This window comes from Sturnira hondurensis, unplaced genomic scaffold (genome assembly GCF_014824575.4).
Source record: "Sturnira hondurensis isolate 20B ecotype Veracruz unplaced genomic scaffold, ASM1482457v3 Scaffold0006413, whole genome shotgun sequence".
In the NCBI taxonomy this organism is placed as follows: domain Eukaryota; kingdom Metazoa; phylum Chordata; class Mammalia; order Chiroptera; family Phyllostomidae; genus Sturnira; species Sturnira hondurensis.
In genome coordinates, this window is record NW_028079044.1 from 28,901,044 (window position 1) to 28,917,032 (window position 15,989).

The following is a 15,989-nucleotide window of genomic DNA, read 5'->3' on the forward strand; positions in this document are numbered from 1 at the left end:
TGACGCGTCAGCCGTCGGGACGGCCGGGCTGCTTCTCCGGGAGATTAGCCCCCGCTGCCTCAGCACCTTCTCCGCTGCGCCTCCGCGCCCCCCGGCTCGCGGGACGCTGCCTCCCGACGCCGGGAGCGAGTTGCCGGGACTCCCCCGGGGAGCTGGCCGGCGGCTACCCCCGATCCTTCGGAGGTGGCGCGCGCGCCCCTCGCCCCCGCCGCGGCCGGACACACTCGCGCCCTGGCCCGCGCGCCGCCCTCGCGCCCGCCGCCTCCAGTCACCCCACCCTTAGTCGTCCCCGCCACCTTACTCCACCACCCGCCCCCGCCGCTCCGCGCACACCACGTCCCGGCCGGGCCTCACGCTCTGCTCTCAACCCGAGCCGCTCACTTGCCAGCCCTTCGCCCCCGGAGGCTGAGGGAACATTTCCCGGAGCGCACTCCTCAGCCCGCCCTCCCCCCACGGCGCTCGCCCTCCCCTCCCCCCGCTCCTTCTTTCTTGGGGGAGGGGGGCTGTCGCCTGGGATTGAAGGCCATTGATTTGTATGTATTTGTCCCGGCGCCGGAGGCTGCCCCAGCCGCCCGAGCGGGTGCCGCCGCCGCCGCCGCCAGTGGAGTTGCCTCCCAGCTTCCCCAGAGTGGTTAGGCTCCACCAAACATGTCGGCTCCGGTCGGGCCGCGGGGCCGCCCGGCTCCCACCCCGGCGGCCTCTCAGCCGCCTCTGCAGCCGGAGATGCCGGACCTCAGCCACCTCACGGAGGAGGAGAGGAAAATCATCCTGGCTGTCATGGATCGGCAGAAGAAAGAAGAGGAGAAGGAGCAGTCAGTGCTCAAGTAAGGACGCAGCTCCATCTTCCCGCCTCCCTCCCTGCCCTCCGCCCCCTCGGCGGCTGCCCTGCGGCCGCCTGCGCGCCCCGGATCGCCGCCCTCCCTCCCGCCGGCGGCGCCTGGGCCACGAGGGCTGCGGCCGGCGCCGGTCGCCGGGGCTGCTTTCTGGGTGTCAGCACGGGGGTGTGTGTCGGGGAGGGAGGGCGCGAGACCGGCTGAAGCGAGACTGGCGAGTCTTTGGGCGAGTCTTTGGGCGTTGTAATGTTCCCGAGCGTCCTTGGTGATGTCCCCGCGGGCAAGTTCGGCTCCCGGGGCCCCGCCGGGCAGGGGCTGAGCCCCGGCTCCGCGCGTGCCTTCTTCTTTGCCGCCACCCCTGCGCGGAGGCAGTGACTGGGGCAGTGCATCCAATATGGCCGTGCACAGGTGCTTCGGGTCCGGACCCGGGCGTAGGCGCGCGGGCCGGGGACGCGGGTGCCGCCGCGGGCCGCACGTCCGGCGCTTCCACCGGGCAGCTCTGCCCCCAGCGCTGAGAAGAGCAGAGCTGCCCACGGTGGCCTCGGGCAGCAGGACAGCGGTGCGGGCGAGGGGCCTGTGCTCTGCTGTGTCTCGGGTGGGTGTGAGACCGCCGCCATCTTCCAGCCCCTCCCCCTCGGCGGGTTCTAACCCCCTGCACTCTGCTGCTCTTCCTGTTTGCAACTAGTAAATCTGTTTAATCCTGGAGAGACTCCAGTTCCTACCGTTGCTGCGGTTTGGGAGTCCTCCTTACCTTGTGAAGTTCTGTTCGTGCTCACGGTCTGGGCTGCCGGGACGTGGCCGAGGGTGGGAGGGGAGGCAGCAGCCAGACGGCGGTTTGGCGGCGGTGGAACTTCAGCACTAGGGAACTGTCCAGACTGTGGGCTAATGCGTTGAGATGCTTTTCTTGTTAGTTTCTTGTAAATGTTTTACGGTGATTTGTTTCCTCCTTACTGTGTGAAAGAGACTGTGCGGAAGATGTGTGACCTTTTTATGTTTTTCTAACTCACCTTTTTTCTTCTTACTTGAATTATTCATTAAGAGATTAACTTGTACAGTTTATATGCCAAAGTGGGACGGTTCCTTTGTGTTATTAAATATATTTTCCCATATTCTCCACAGAAACGCACAATTGAAAGTGTAGAGTTCCTCTGTGAAGAAACTAACACACAAACCTCTAATCATGTAAATTTTGAAAACAGGTTGTTGGATTGAGTACTCTTTAATACACTTAACAAGGAAATAATTCTCTGTCAATACTTATCTTTCCATACTTTAACAAATATATTACTTTAAATAATTTATGATAAAAGTATCAAATATTTGTACAGGTTTAAGAAAAATACTACTTATCAAAAGTATGGAAGGATTAGAGAGCAGATGTATTTCTGACTTATTAACTGAAATAAAGAATTGCTTTTTCAAAGATAATTTGTGGGCTTAAGTCCTGTCTGGAACTGTGATTTATTAGTAGGCTTGGAAATGAAAAAAAAGATTAAGAGATTTAAGTAGCTTATTTCAACAAATAGAAGAATAGAGCATTATTTTTAAACGCTTTTGAGCGTACTCCTAACTTGACTATATGTACTGACAATACCAAGCTTTTGAGGACTTAGAGTCTGATATTTAGATATATTAACCTATATTTTTACTATATTATTATAAAATTAGTGTTGCCAAATTGATGCTCAAATAAAACATTGTTTTACTTATTTGGCCCACTATTTAAATGCAGATTTAAAAAAATTTCTTTATAGCATGCTAAATAATAGGATTTATTGGCAGATTCACTATAGTTTCAAATCTGTTTATTCTAATATATAGAAATTAAATGAACTTTTGAGTACTGACTGAAGAATTACTCAGAATGAACAATATGCTAGAAAAATGTTGTGAAAGGGTTGGTTTTTCAGGTGGCTACATGTCAATAAATTACACTTCTATGTAAACCTATATACTATGAAAATACATATAATGTTTGTGCATTTATATGTTTACAATTTAGGTAGAAACAAACATTCTCTAAACATAAACAGCCTATGAATTTACATTGATGAAAAATCTATTCATATTTATTTTAAATATATATATTTGCATTTCTTCCTAACTTAGTCTTGGAAAAGATCTTGGCTCAAAATGGCCTATATTGTTTCAGAATTATTTTTGTTTTCATTTTAACAATAAGTTAGTTGGAGGTTAGGTGTAACGTATTTGAAAATTTAATTGTAAATGTTCTTTGAAAGTGATTTTGTCTTTTGTAATAAAATAATAGGCAGTGAATATGAGGAAAACAATAGGCTTAACAATAGAATTATAGTGAGAGAAAGCATTTTCAAGAATTTGACAATTTATTAAGTAGTATCACCATTGGATATTAAGTTTCACATGCTATATATAAAAAAACACTAATATTCTTCAGTGGTTACTATTTCCCATTAACTTTTAAGGGACAGATATCTGGTTATGACTATACTGTCCTTTGTTTCTCTTTAGTGATGTCTATTTAATTGCATGTTAACATCTGTTCTGAAAGGTCATGGCCAGAAAGAAATAAACTGAAATTCAAATTCATATCTGCTGTCTTTTAACAACCATGTTAGAAAAAGAGTTCGATGTGTGAAAAATTGAAACTTGGATGAAAATATTTTTGCGTGATCAACATTCATCTTAAGTATTCATACAAAGTGGGTGTGCATTACAAGATGATATATTGGAGTATAGGGAAAATATGAAAACATTTACATTTCTATTTTTATTTGAAAAAATAAATTAAGCTTTACTGATACTTTATATAGGTTGACAGTGTTAAGATAGGTATAATTTACAAATAAATATATCTGTATTAGGTTCATGCCTGAGATATTTTTAATAAGACCAGTGAGTGATGATAAAACAGATTGAGACCACTATAGTAATTTCTTGTCTTAGGAGCTGGACCAATTAAAAAACTATATTTAATTGTTAACAATTTCTTCCAAGTCTAGCTGAACTTATCACCATCAAATACCATTTTACATGAGTAAGACTAGAATTTTGGAAGCATTTTTATATACCTAAAGATCCTTAAATAGATCAATAATTACTTTTGTTTATCCTTATATGAATTCCTTTAAAATTTGTAGTTGGGATAACTCTATCAATAAATTCTGTAATGCCCTTTTACTGATTAATGTTAATTTTTAACCTTGTCTTTCAGGACTGTAAGCTTCTTGAGGGCAAGAATAAAAATGTACCCTTCTTTGGAGTTTGTGTTTTGCAGTATTCTTGACACCTGAGCATAGTAGTTACCCAGTAAATGTCAATTTATCTTGTGGTAATGTTAATGTTAATGTTTACCCCCCCATTTTAGGGGGGTAAATGGGGAATAATTTTTTTGAAAGAAAAGCATAACATAAATGTGTCTATTTTCCAGTGAGGCTTTTTTGTTTGTCTGTTTTTTGTTTTTTTGGTGTGGTACTTGGAAAAAATATGAGGAACACAAACCCACTGAAATCAATAGAAAGGTATTTGTTCAGTAAATATTTATTGAATTTCTACTGTGCCCATATCATAGTCTTTCAGGTAGGATGTTGTCACAAATTAGAAATTATGTTTCTTGATGTATAAATTATCTTTTCAATCTCAGTTTAGATTATCTGTTAATGCCAAAGGGGTAATTTGCTCACTTTGTTTACAGGAAATAATAAAAAATTTTCCTGATAGATCAAGGTTATATTTTAGCTTATATTTAAAACAGGTGAGCAGTTCTATATATTTTGATGATTCAGTTTTAAAAGTACTTTTCAGAGTCAATTTGTAATCTTTGTTTAATAGGTTATAAATAAATGGTACAAAATTTCTAACCGTTTTCCCTAGTCAGAGGCAACTACTAATGCCAGTTTATTGTACAGTCCACCAGAAAATCCTATATACAAGAATATATATATATACATATATATATCAAATATTTTGTGTCTCTATATTTGTATATGTGTATGCACATGCATGCACGAATGTATGTATAAACATAGAAAACACAAATGTGTCCTGAAGTTTACTTTTTGGGAGATGATTTTCACACTCATTAATATATCTGCCTCTTCATTTTAACGACCGCATAATATTCCTTTTTAGAAATATTCTGTAATTTCTTTAACAGATACCATATTTGGGAGTAAGTTAATTCTAATTATTTTGGTGTTGGGAAAACACTTAAATATCTTTGTACAGATACCATTTTTGGACATGTGTGAATATATCACTGGGATAAATTTTTAGAAATGGAATTATGGTCAAAAGTCAGTATATTTTCTAATTTAATAGGTATTGCTAAATTTACTTTCATATAGGAATTATACATAAGTGACATGTACTAGGGAGACTTTCCCACATAATTGCCAACTCAGTGTGTGATAATCTTCGTCAATATTTTGGTGAAAAATATGCCATTGTAGATTTAATTGCTGTTTTCTGAGGGTGAGACCCTTTTATATTTATGTAGAGCCTTTTGTATTTCTTTTTCTGTTGGCTATTTTTAGTGATCTTAGATGCTTTTTATATGTCTTTTGTTTTGTGACCTTGTTTGTGCCATTCCTTTACTGATCAAGATTTTAAAAAATGTATTTGAATTTATTACTTGTTTTATGGCTTGGGGTTGGTGATATACTTAGAATGATCTTCCTCATTCTAACATTGAAAAAAACCCCTACCATATTTTCTTCTTATAGCTAAATGAAAATTTAAGAATGTGTTATGTCAGATAAATGATGCAATTTAATCATGCAGACTTTAAAATAAAAATTATTATACCTGTAAATAACCATAGCCATTACCATTGCCAAAATTGAAAACCTATATTTTTAAGGATTCAGAATGCATTCTAAATTATTAATTGGAATTTTTATAAGAAAGTACCTAATAAATTCTTTATATATATATATATATCACTTTACATATATATCACTTTATATATATAGTAAAGTTCTTAGAATTCTTAGCACATAATTAATACCATGTGTTTATTAAGTAAATAAATTAGCTAGGAGGGTAAAGTATTGATAACCATAGAGAATATCAGTCTAGTTTATCATCAATAAATATTTTAAATTAACTAAAACAAATAAGACTTTTTGTTGACAATACTGATAAAGAACTGATTATATTGTGTGATGAAGAAGAGGAAGGTAATGGGGGCAAGGGTGATGGATCAGATGGACTTTGACCTGAAACTTTACTAGTTATTAATAACTGTAAGATCTGGTTTATGTTATTAAACCCTCTGGGCCGTGTTTCCTCAGTTTGTATTATCTGAGTACTACTAAAACTTCAAGTCTCCATCCCCTGCAAACTTTGCCTTTCATTTCTAAAAGAGAGAACATGGTCAAGAAACTCACTTAAAGTGGCTTAGAAGGTCTAGAGAGTACTGTTTAAATATGGAGGTGAGTTAGTGAAAGAGACTGGAGAGACGGCAAGGTCAGAGGTTAAGACTTTTTTCCCCGCTTTTTATTGCATTTGTTGGGGTGACACTGGTTAACAAAATTATATGGGTTTCAGGTGCATAATTCCACAACACACCATTTGTACACTGTATTTGTGTGTTCACCACCCAAGTCAAGTCTCCTTCCAGCACCATTTATTCTCCCTTACCCTCCCCCATACCCTCCTCCACCTCCCCCATACTCCTCTCCACAGTCACCACACTGTTGTCCCTGTCCGTGAGTTTTCTCTCTCTGCTTTTTTCTTCCTCAGTCCCTCTACCCCTCACTTCTCACTCCTGCACCCCTAGGTATCAGCTTGCTCTCTCTATCTATGAGTCTGTCTCAGAATTTAAAAGAATTTATGTTCTTTCGATTTGGATTTAATCCTGTGTTCCCAGTGGGTAGTTCATTGTAAGTGGATATAGATGGTTTTTGAAAGAATGATTTAATCTGNCTGCAACCTAGGCATGTGCCCTGACTGGGAATCGAACCGCGATCGTGTGGTTCGCAGGCCCGCGCTCAATCCACTGAGCTACACCAGCCAGGGCTAGTGGTCACTTTTGTAAGAAGTTTCATTGTTTATTTTTCTGGAACAAGAGAGGTAGCTATTGGTTATGATTTATGGTATAAATTAAACTAATCAAGCAGTGGGCAACAAATATGCATTCAGTGAGAACAAAAATACATTTTATAAATATTATTTTTTCCACTTAAAAACCTTTTCATTTAATAAACATTTTTTTTCAGTGATGTGAGAGTTTAAGCCACCTTTCCTGATGATAGACCCCTGCTTTTGCTATGGTGTGGAGTATTTTTCTATTTGAGATAGTAGTTATTAACATTTTAGAAAACTACCACCAACAGAAAATTCTTTGGGCAATGGTGGATCTTCAGAGACAATATGTGGAGTTGGATCATCTTGTAAATATGCTTTAAAAAGCCCCAGAAGTTTAAAATCAAGGGAATTTCATCACAGACATTTAAATAGTCATCTAGTGTGGAGGGTATGCACCTTTCAGGACAAAGCATCTTTCACTGGGTTCATTGGTGATACCTAGCTAATAAAGGATGTAAAGAATATTAACAGGATGGGCAGTGTCACTCTTCTAGTGTGTTAACAAGAACAAGGTAACATGGTAATGAAGTTGAGCCAAAGAAATGAATAAGGGCCTTACCAGGTAGCTTGGTCAGGGGTGTCCAAGCCATGGCCCACCGGGCTGCATGTGGCCCAGGATGGCTATGAGTATGGCTCAATACAAAGCTGTAAATTTTCTTAAAACTTTTTTTGGCTCATCAGTTTTCATTAGTGTTTGTGTATGTAATGTGTGTGTGGCCCAAGACAACTCTTCTTCCAGTGTGGCCCAGAGATGCCAAAAGTTTGGACACCTTGGTAGTGCATTGCCCTGATAAACCAAAGTTGTGGGTACCATCTCCAGTCAGGACACTTTTACAAGAATTAACCACTAAATGCATAAGTAAGTGAAATGACAAATTGATGTTTCTCTCTCTGTGTCTCTCAAATCAATAAATTAAAAAAAATAAAAAAAGAAATGAACCAGAAGGTGTGTGTAATCAACTGTTTCTTTTGAGATAATTTATGGCTAAGATTAAATCAGAGAGCCTTTGCTCTACCTACATCTCATGTTTAATTTCTTAAAATATTTCCCCTTACTTTCTAGTGTTATTCTTATAGTAAACTCTAGTCTATTTCTGTTGATATAATAATGAGAGCTTATAGTATCCCTAGAAACAGTCTTGTTATAGTACCATGGGTTGTCTTAGCTGAGATCTGAGAAAAATGTGGAACTGGAAGAAAGAAGTGGAAATTCAGGAGTATGAGACTAGTATTCAGTTTTTATGTTAAGTCTGTTCCTTTTCCACATAGCCTTTTTTTTAACTTAAATATATTTTTGGACTTGTATCAGGAATTGAAGGAAGGAACTAACATTCAGTGTTGTTATGTGCCAAGGTCCAGGTCACAAAGCTTAGGAATACCAGAACACAGATCTGTGCTTAGATCTTTCTCCCTCCAAAACCCATTTTCTGTCACCGTATTGCTCTTTAGTCTTCTGGAAAACAGTTAAGAACATAGTGCTTAAGTGCCTGGACTCTGACAGGCTGGGGTTTGAATTTCACCTCTGTTACTTGGTAGCTGTGTATCTCAGTATGTTTATCTGTAAAATGGGGTAATAATGCTTACTTGAGAAGCTGTTTTGAGGATTCATTGAGTTTGCATTTGTAAAGTCCTTAGAATTCTTAGCATATAATTAATACTATATAAGTATTTATTAAGTAAATAAATTAGCTAGAAGGGTAAAGTATTGATAGCCATAGAGAATATCAATCTAGTTTATCATCAATAAATATTTTTATGAACCCCCGGTTTCTAAGTGTCTGTTAAAAGGACATTGTTACTTTCTTTAATAAAGACCTAGATCTTAACTAGTACTTCTTGTATTAGTTTCCTACTACCAACAGACTTAGTGGCTTCAAGCAACACAAACATGTTTTTTGACAGCTCTCTAGGTCAGAGTTCTGACGCGGGTCTCCCTGGATTAAAATCAGAGGAGTTGGCTGAATTTCTTTCTGGAAGCAGAAGGTGGAGGATGTCTCCTTGATCCTTTAGGTTGTTGAAAGAATTAATTTCCTTGAATTTATATGATTGAGATTCCCGTTTCCATGTTAGAACAGCTGAAGGCTGCTCTAACCCCCTAGAGGTCTCTCTCTGGTGTTGGAAAGCAGCCCGCTAAGTCAGTGGGCCGCTGAATCATCATGATGCCATCTCTCTGACCCTACTTCTGTGGGTATCTCTCTGCTCACAGTTGAAAAGTTTTTCTCTTTTAAGGATTCACTTGTAGATTGGGCCCACTAGATACTTCAGAACAATCTTCCCTCTTAATCACATCTGTGAAATCCTTTTTGCTGTGTAAGGATGCATATTTACCTGTTCCTGGAGTTAGAGTGTGAACTTCTTTTGGGAGGGGGGATACATTCTTCTCCTTACATTTCTCTAGTGAGTACCACTAGATATAAGATTGGATATATGTTTTTTATAAAGTAGACATTGTGTTCTTATTTTAAAAATGTGTTTTGTACTCAGACACAAATTCCAGAGTAATATCTTTGAGATAATATTTTACATTGCAATTTTTCATGGGTTCGTAATACTTTATTGCCTTCAAAGTACTGCCGATCTGATCTTCACTTTTAATTTAACAGTTTACTCCTGAATTAAAATGTTGTTCTAACTGGGGGTAGTCCTGGGAGTCTGGGGACCAACAGTATTAATTGTTTTGGGCTCTGCACATAAGTGCTCTTCCTAACTAGTCATTTTAATTAATAATCGTATATATATATTTATAGAGGGAAGAACAAGTAATATTGCCATATGACTAACATCATGAAGTTATTGAAATTTTTCCAAATATAGTACTTTATTTATCACTTAAGAGACTTACCATAAACTTTATATTGCAATATGATTAAATAAATATTTGACTTTAATCTCCTGACAAGAATGTGGTTTGTCTGGGAATGGTTAGTTGAAGAGCCATTTCTTATTCTACAGTGTATGCCCATTTTTATGGTTTTTGGCCTAGAAGTCTGACAAGAAGAAGATGTAGTGTGTATTATGTCTTAAACTTATCTTAGTATTTAAAATATAATAAACTGTTTTAACTTAAGTATATAAAACATTAAAAGTAGCTGTGAAATAAAGTACAAAAAAAGTAATCCAAAGTTGTCTTTCAAAACTACTACTGCTAATTCATGCTTCAGTATAAGGTTTGATGTGATAGGCTACACTAGATATCAGAGTTCAGTCAGGAGACAAACTGAAATAGTAGTTTGAACAGGAAACTTTTAATATGAAGGGTTATCGACCTATAGCATGGAGCAGCTACCACTTTTAGGGCTGAGGCCCAGTACCCAAGCAAGAAACAAACTTGTAAGACACCCCTTCTCCCACAACTAAGGCTGAGATTCAGCTCTTGTAGGAGGGTGTGGCTATGGCTTATTGCTGTCACAGTCTGGGGTAAACAAGCAGGAAATCATCTGTGGAGCTGTCAGTGGGACTTGGTAGGATACTGCCTGCTGGAGTGCTGCGTAAACTGTTAGAAAGATGCCGCATGGGGTGCTGGTGAACCCTGCTAGGAGGGTGAGTGTCACTGGGTGTTCTCTAAGCTCCTGGCAGCTAAGTATCTCAGGAAAAGGACAAAGCACCCAGAACTAGGAGTAGCCCCTTCCTTTGATGTCCCTCTAGCTCCCTCTACTGACAAAGCTTAACGTGCTATCTGGTGAAAGGGGAATGGTTTAGAGTCCAGATCCAGTATCACAGTACTGGACAAAGAAGGGTGGATTTGGAGCTAGGAGGCAGTATTTTATAAATTTACAGTAGGCTGTGTTATTCCAAAATATCAGTAGCATAAAACAAAAAGGTTTATTTTTCTTCCTGCAATATGTTTTCTCTGGGTCACTTGGGATCTCTACTCCATGTCATCCTTATTCTGGAACACACAGGCTGATGGAGGCACTAGCTGGGGCGTCGAGAGCACGTGAAAAGAGAGACTGAGGAGAACAACAAGTTGTCTGTTAAAGTTTCCTCTCCGATGAAATGCAGAGTCAGACACAAATAATGCCCCCATTTTAGTACACAATTTTTTATTATAAAATCATAAGCATGTAATTCTGTAACAATACCACACTCAAGCACACCATATGACATTTTAGGTTAAATGTTCAAATTAAAACTATACATTATTAGACCCATATTATTACCCTACCAACCACACTCAAGCAGATGTTACTTATACTGAACCCTGCGTGTATATATCTATCCATGTAATATGAAAAATAGAGACATTTATTGAAGAAGATACAAGAGACACAGTACATAGGCCAATGATGCCCCAGTCCTCTTCAAAGTAAGCACCTTGGGACCTCACATAGTTCTCCCAATCGCCAACAGCTGCCCCATAATATTTTCCTGAATCTCATCAAGTGTCTGAAACGTCTTCCCTTTCAAAGGTGATTTTAGTTTTGGGAAAAGCCACAAGTCGCAGGGTACCAAATCTAGGCTGTAGGGGGCTGAGTCAGCTGAGTGACTTGGTATTTCACCAAAAAGCTCTGCAGGAGAATTGATACATGAGCAGGTACATTGTCCTGATAAAGCTGCCAATCACCAGTTGCCCACAGCTGTGACCTTCTGAGTCATTTGAATAGTTACTGCGGAGGAATATTTAAGCTTAACACAAAATTTGATGCAGATTCTGATGCAGATTTGTTGCTCTGCTCAATGATTTTGAATGCGACAGCCACACAGTACACATGCTCACTCAATGGCACTTACTGCCTCCAGTGACTAGTGAGGTCCTCGTTTTCCACACATATGCATTCCAGTCTCCTCTCCTTGGCTGCCGGGTAACATGGATTTCACGCAGACTGATCTCATTATATGAACAATGGTTGCTCATTCCATTGGCCAAATCAAGTCAAATCAAGTTACATGATTAAGCCTACCTCAGGTAAGAGAAGTGCAGTTCTACCATATATGGAGAGAGAGGCAGAAATATTTTTAAAAATATAATTACCACAAGATTGACAGAATTGGCATTAGAAAATTTGGCAATCCCTAGGATAAAATTCTCCCTTTAAAATTTTGTTTTATTTGCTTTGCAGTTTTTATGAACTTTAGTGAAAAATAATATCAGTGTAATAATTGATGGTTCTCTGGAGGTCAGTGACCTCAAGCCAGATATTGAAGTTATTCTTCCATGTGAAACAATGAAGTTGAAAACCAATGAAAGCATTAAAGCAGCAGGAAAATGTTTTTGAAGGTTAGATACAAATACTTTATTTTTTAATTTTGCACTTAAATACTTTTTATATTAACTTACACTTATGTGATACATGAAATATGGAATGTCCCTTTATACAGAAAAAAGTTTTTTCATTTATGGTGAGAATTGGATGGGTAAAAAAACCATGTTTAGAGATCTGGCTTAAAGTTCTGGTTCCATCATTCACAAGCTATATGGAAGCTCTAAGCTGTGTGGAATGGAGATTGAAAACACAGGTCCAAAATCATTTAACTGAAACTCATGGTGCCAGACGTGTCTTAGAATTCAGTTGTTTTGGATTCTAGAAAGGTAAGGGTGCATATACCATATTGTAAATGGCCATAATATGTAACTCCTAGAAGGATCAGGATAGCAGCCCCTAATCAAACATGTTTATATATCTCCAGTAAAACACAAGAATATTGGTAAGTGGGTTAAATAAAGACTGTTGAAAGCCTCATGCTAATTCACATCAGGAAATTAGGACAGAATTACAAATTTGTTTTCAGAGCTTTTTGGACTTTGGAATTATGGGTAAGTAATTATTGGCCTGTGGTAGCCATTGGTGGTATCATTCTCATCAGCCGTTCAAAATAATATGTCAAAGAAAGAACTGAACATTAGATGTTTGCTGCTGTTGGCTCACTTAAATAGATCAGCATTGGGGTCTTGATCTCAGATCATTTGAATTTTTAGTTAAAATGGTTTAAATGCTACTATTGCTAGAAAGAGCTTCACATATGAAAAATACGATCATGTAAATAACTTTTGCTTAAAATATTAGTGCAATTTAAATGCTAATATTTTTAGCATTTCTAATGCTATCTGCATGCAGCCTTTAACTGGAGTCCCTCTTCTCTACCATGGAACACACAAAATTATAAGTAATTCTTTTTTTTACTTTTCCCAGGTATGAGTACAGATAGCTATTACCATTGTTGATACATAAAAGATGAATTAACTAATTACATATAATGGATGCTTTAGGACTTTAGAGCTTAATTCTCTTCTGATTCTCTGGTTGACAAAGGCAGGTAGAGGTATATAATTCTTAGAGTGACAAACAATACTCGTAATGATCTGTCTCCTATTTATTTACTACTTGCAGTCCTGTTTTCTTACCTTCCATGACATATTTTAGCTAAATAGTTACATGCCTTTATTTAGTGCTTCCAAACCCTTTTCATATCATGCCACACACAGAAAATGGTAACACCAGCCAAGATGGAGGCATATGTGGAAACACTGTACCTTCTTGCACAACCAAATTTAAGGACAACAAAGATTTAGAAACAAAAACACAACCAAAACAGACAGAAAATTGAACTGTACCAAAGTCCGACAGCAATGAACCACTCATCCAGATCTGTAAGAGGGGTGGAGTTAGTAGCCGGCAGAGAGGGGTCTTGGCAGGAAAAGGTGGTGGTTGGCGACCTGGGTGGGTGCGCAGGGACGAAAACCTGGTAAGGCTTGCAAGGCAGCTGGCTGACCTCGGACACACATTCGTGCTCAGATAAACCAGGCAGGTTTAAAAACGGTCAGTGAGACAGACCGGGCAAGCCAGGGCCCCAGCTATGGGACATAAAGCCTAAAAGCACTGATTGGAAAAACTTTCAGGGGTTGAGGTGCCGAGAGAGGCTCCCAGCCTCACAGGAGAATTTGTTGGGGAGACCCACGGGGTCCTAGAATGTACACAAGCCCACCCACCTAAGAACCAGCACCAGAAGGGCCCAATTTGCTTGTGGGAAGCGGCAGAGGGGACCGAAATCTGAGAGAGAATGGAAAAAGCACCATTGCTCCCTCTGACCCCAACCCCACATACAGCATCATAACCCAGTGACTGGGTTGCCCCACCCTGGTGAACACCTAACGCTTCACCCCTCATATGTAATAGGCTCGAACAGACCAAAACATTATGGCTCAAGCAGAAGAACAGCTCAAAGCCCCAGAGCCAATACTTTTAAATGACCAGGAGATAGCCAACCTATCAGATGCACAGTTCAAAATGCTGGTGATCAGGAGGCTCACAGAACTGGTTGATTTTGGTCACAAATTAGATGAAAAAATGAATGCTACACGAAGTGAAATGAAGCAAAATGCACAGGGAACCAATAGTGACGGGAAGAAAACTGGGACTCAAATCAATGGAGTGGACCAGAAGGAAGAAATGAACAACCAAACAGAAAAGAATGAAGAAACAAACATTCAAAAAAAATGAGGAGAGGCTTAGGAATCTCCAGGACATCTTTAAACATTCCAACATCCGAATTATAGGGGTACCAGAACGGGGAAAGAAACAGCCATGAGTGGAAAACTTATTTGAACAAATAATGAAGGCGAACTTCCCCAGTCTGGCAAAGGAAATAGACTTCCAGGAACTCCAGGAAGCTCAGAGAGTCCCAAAGAAGGTGGACCCAAGAAGGAACACACCAAGGCACATCAGAATTACATTAGCCAAGATAAAAATGAAGGAGAGAATCCTAGAAGCAGCAAGAGATAAGGGGACAGTCACCTACAAGGGAGTTCCCATCAGACTGTCAGCTGATTTCTCAAAAGAGACCTTACAGGCAAGAAGGGGCTGGAAAGAAGTATTCCAAGTCATGAAAGACAAGGACCTACATCCAAGATTGTTCTATCCAGCAAAATTTTCATTTAGAATGGAAGGACAGATAAAGTGCTTCTCAGATAAGGTCAAGTTCAAGGAGTTCATCATCACCAAGCCCTTACTTTATGAAATGTTAAAGGGATTATCTAAGAAAAAGAAGATGAAAAATATGAACAGTGAAAGGACAGCAAACTCACAATTATTAACAACCACACCTAAAACAAAAGCAAACAAAGCAGATAGGTAGCTCAGGAGTGGAACCATAGAAATGGAGATCACATGGAGGGATAGCAACAGGGGAGTGTGAGGAGGAGAAGGGGGGAGAAGGTATGGAGAATAAGTAGCATAGATGGTAGGTAGAAAATAGTAGGGTGTGGGGCAAGAATAGTATGGGAAATGTAGAAGCTGAAGAACTTGTGACACATGGACATGAACTAAAGGAGGATTGTAGCGGGGTATGCAGGGTGGAGGGGAATGAAGGGGGCAAATGGGACAACTGTAATGGCATAATCAATAAAATATAAAAAAATGATAATAAGTATGTCAGAGTAAAATGGAAAAGATTTGGGGGTATTTATATGGGATTTTCTAAAAAATAAGTGTCATTTTCTATTATATAATTATAAGCAAAACAAATGGAAGGTATTATGGAAGATAGTATATGTTGAAATGTAAAATTTTTTTTTTATTTAACTTTTGTTCAAGTACAGTTTTCTTTCTTGTATTCCCAGCCCTGCACCCCCCCAGTGCTCCCCACCCCCTCCCATCTCTGCCCCCCATCTTAGTTATTGTCCATGTGTCCTTCATACTTATTCATGTGAGTCCATCCCCTTTTACTTTGTGCTTCTCTCCCCTCTACCCTCTGGACCCTGTCAGCACGTTCTGTATTTCAGTGTCTTTGGTTACATTTTGCTTGCTTGTTTGTTTTGTTGTTTACATTCCTGTTAAAGGTGATATCATATGGTATTTGTCTTTCACTGCCTGGCTTATTTCGCTCAGCATAATGCTTTCCAGTTCCATCCATGATGTTGCAAAGGGTAGGAGCTCCTTCTTTCTTTCTGCAGCATAGAATTCCATTGTGTAAATGTACCATAGTTTTTTGATCCAGTCATCGACCGATGGGCATTTAGGTTGCTTCCAACTCTTGGCTATTGTAAATTGTGCTGCTATGAACATCGGGGTGCATAGGTTCTTTTGGATTGGTGTTTCAGGGTTCTTAGGATATACTCCTAGCAGTGGAATTGCTGGGTCAAAAGGCACG

General features: G+C 39.6%; 1 protein-coding gene across 12 annotated transcripts in view; it reads left to right on the plus strand.

Moving 5' to 3' along the window:
• The first annotated feature begins 262 nt into the window (after positions 1-262).
• The window catches only part of RIMS2 (regulating synaptic membrane exocytosis 2), a 464,240-nt gene continuing 448,513 nt past the window's right edge, over positions 263-15,989 (plus strand). For 7 of the 12 annotated variants that reach the window (XM_037048343.1, XM_037048346.1, XM_037048352.1 and 4 more), the window contains exon 1: positions 264-824. In XM_037048343.1, coding sequence (XP_036904238.1) covers positions 649-824 — 176 coding nt within the window. In that variant the 5' untranslated portion in view covers positions 264-648. Of the gene's footprint in view, positions 825-15,989 lie in introns of all 12 variants that reach the window. The other 5 variants (XM_037048350.1, XM_037048347.1, XM_037048351.1 and 2 more) reach the window with 1 other exon arrangement.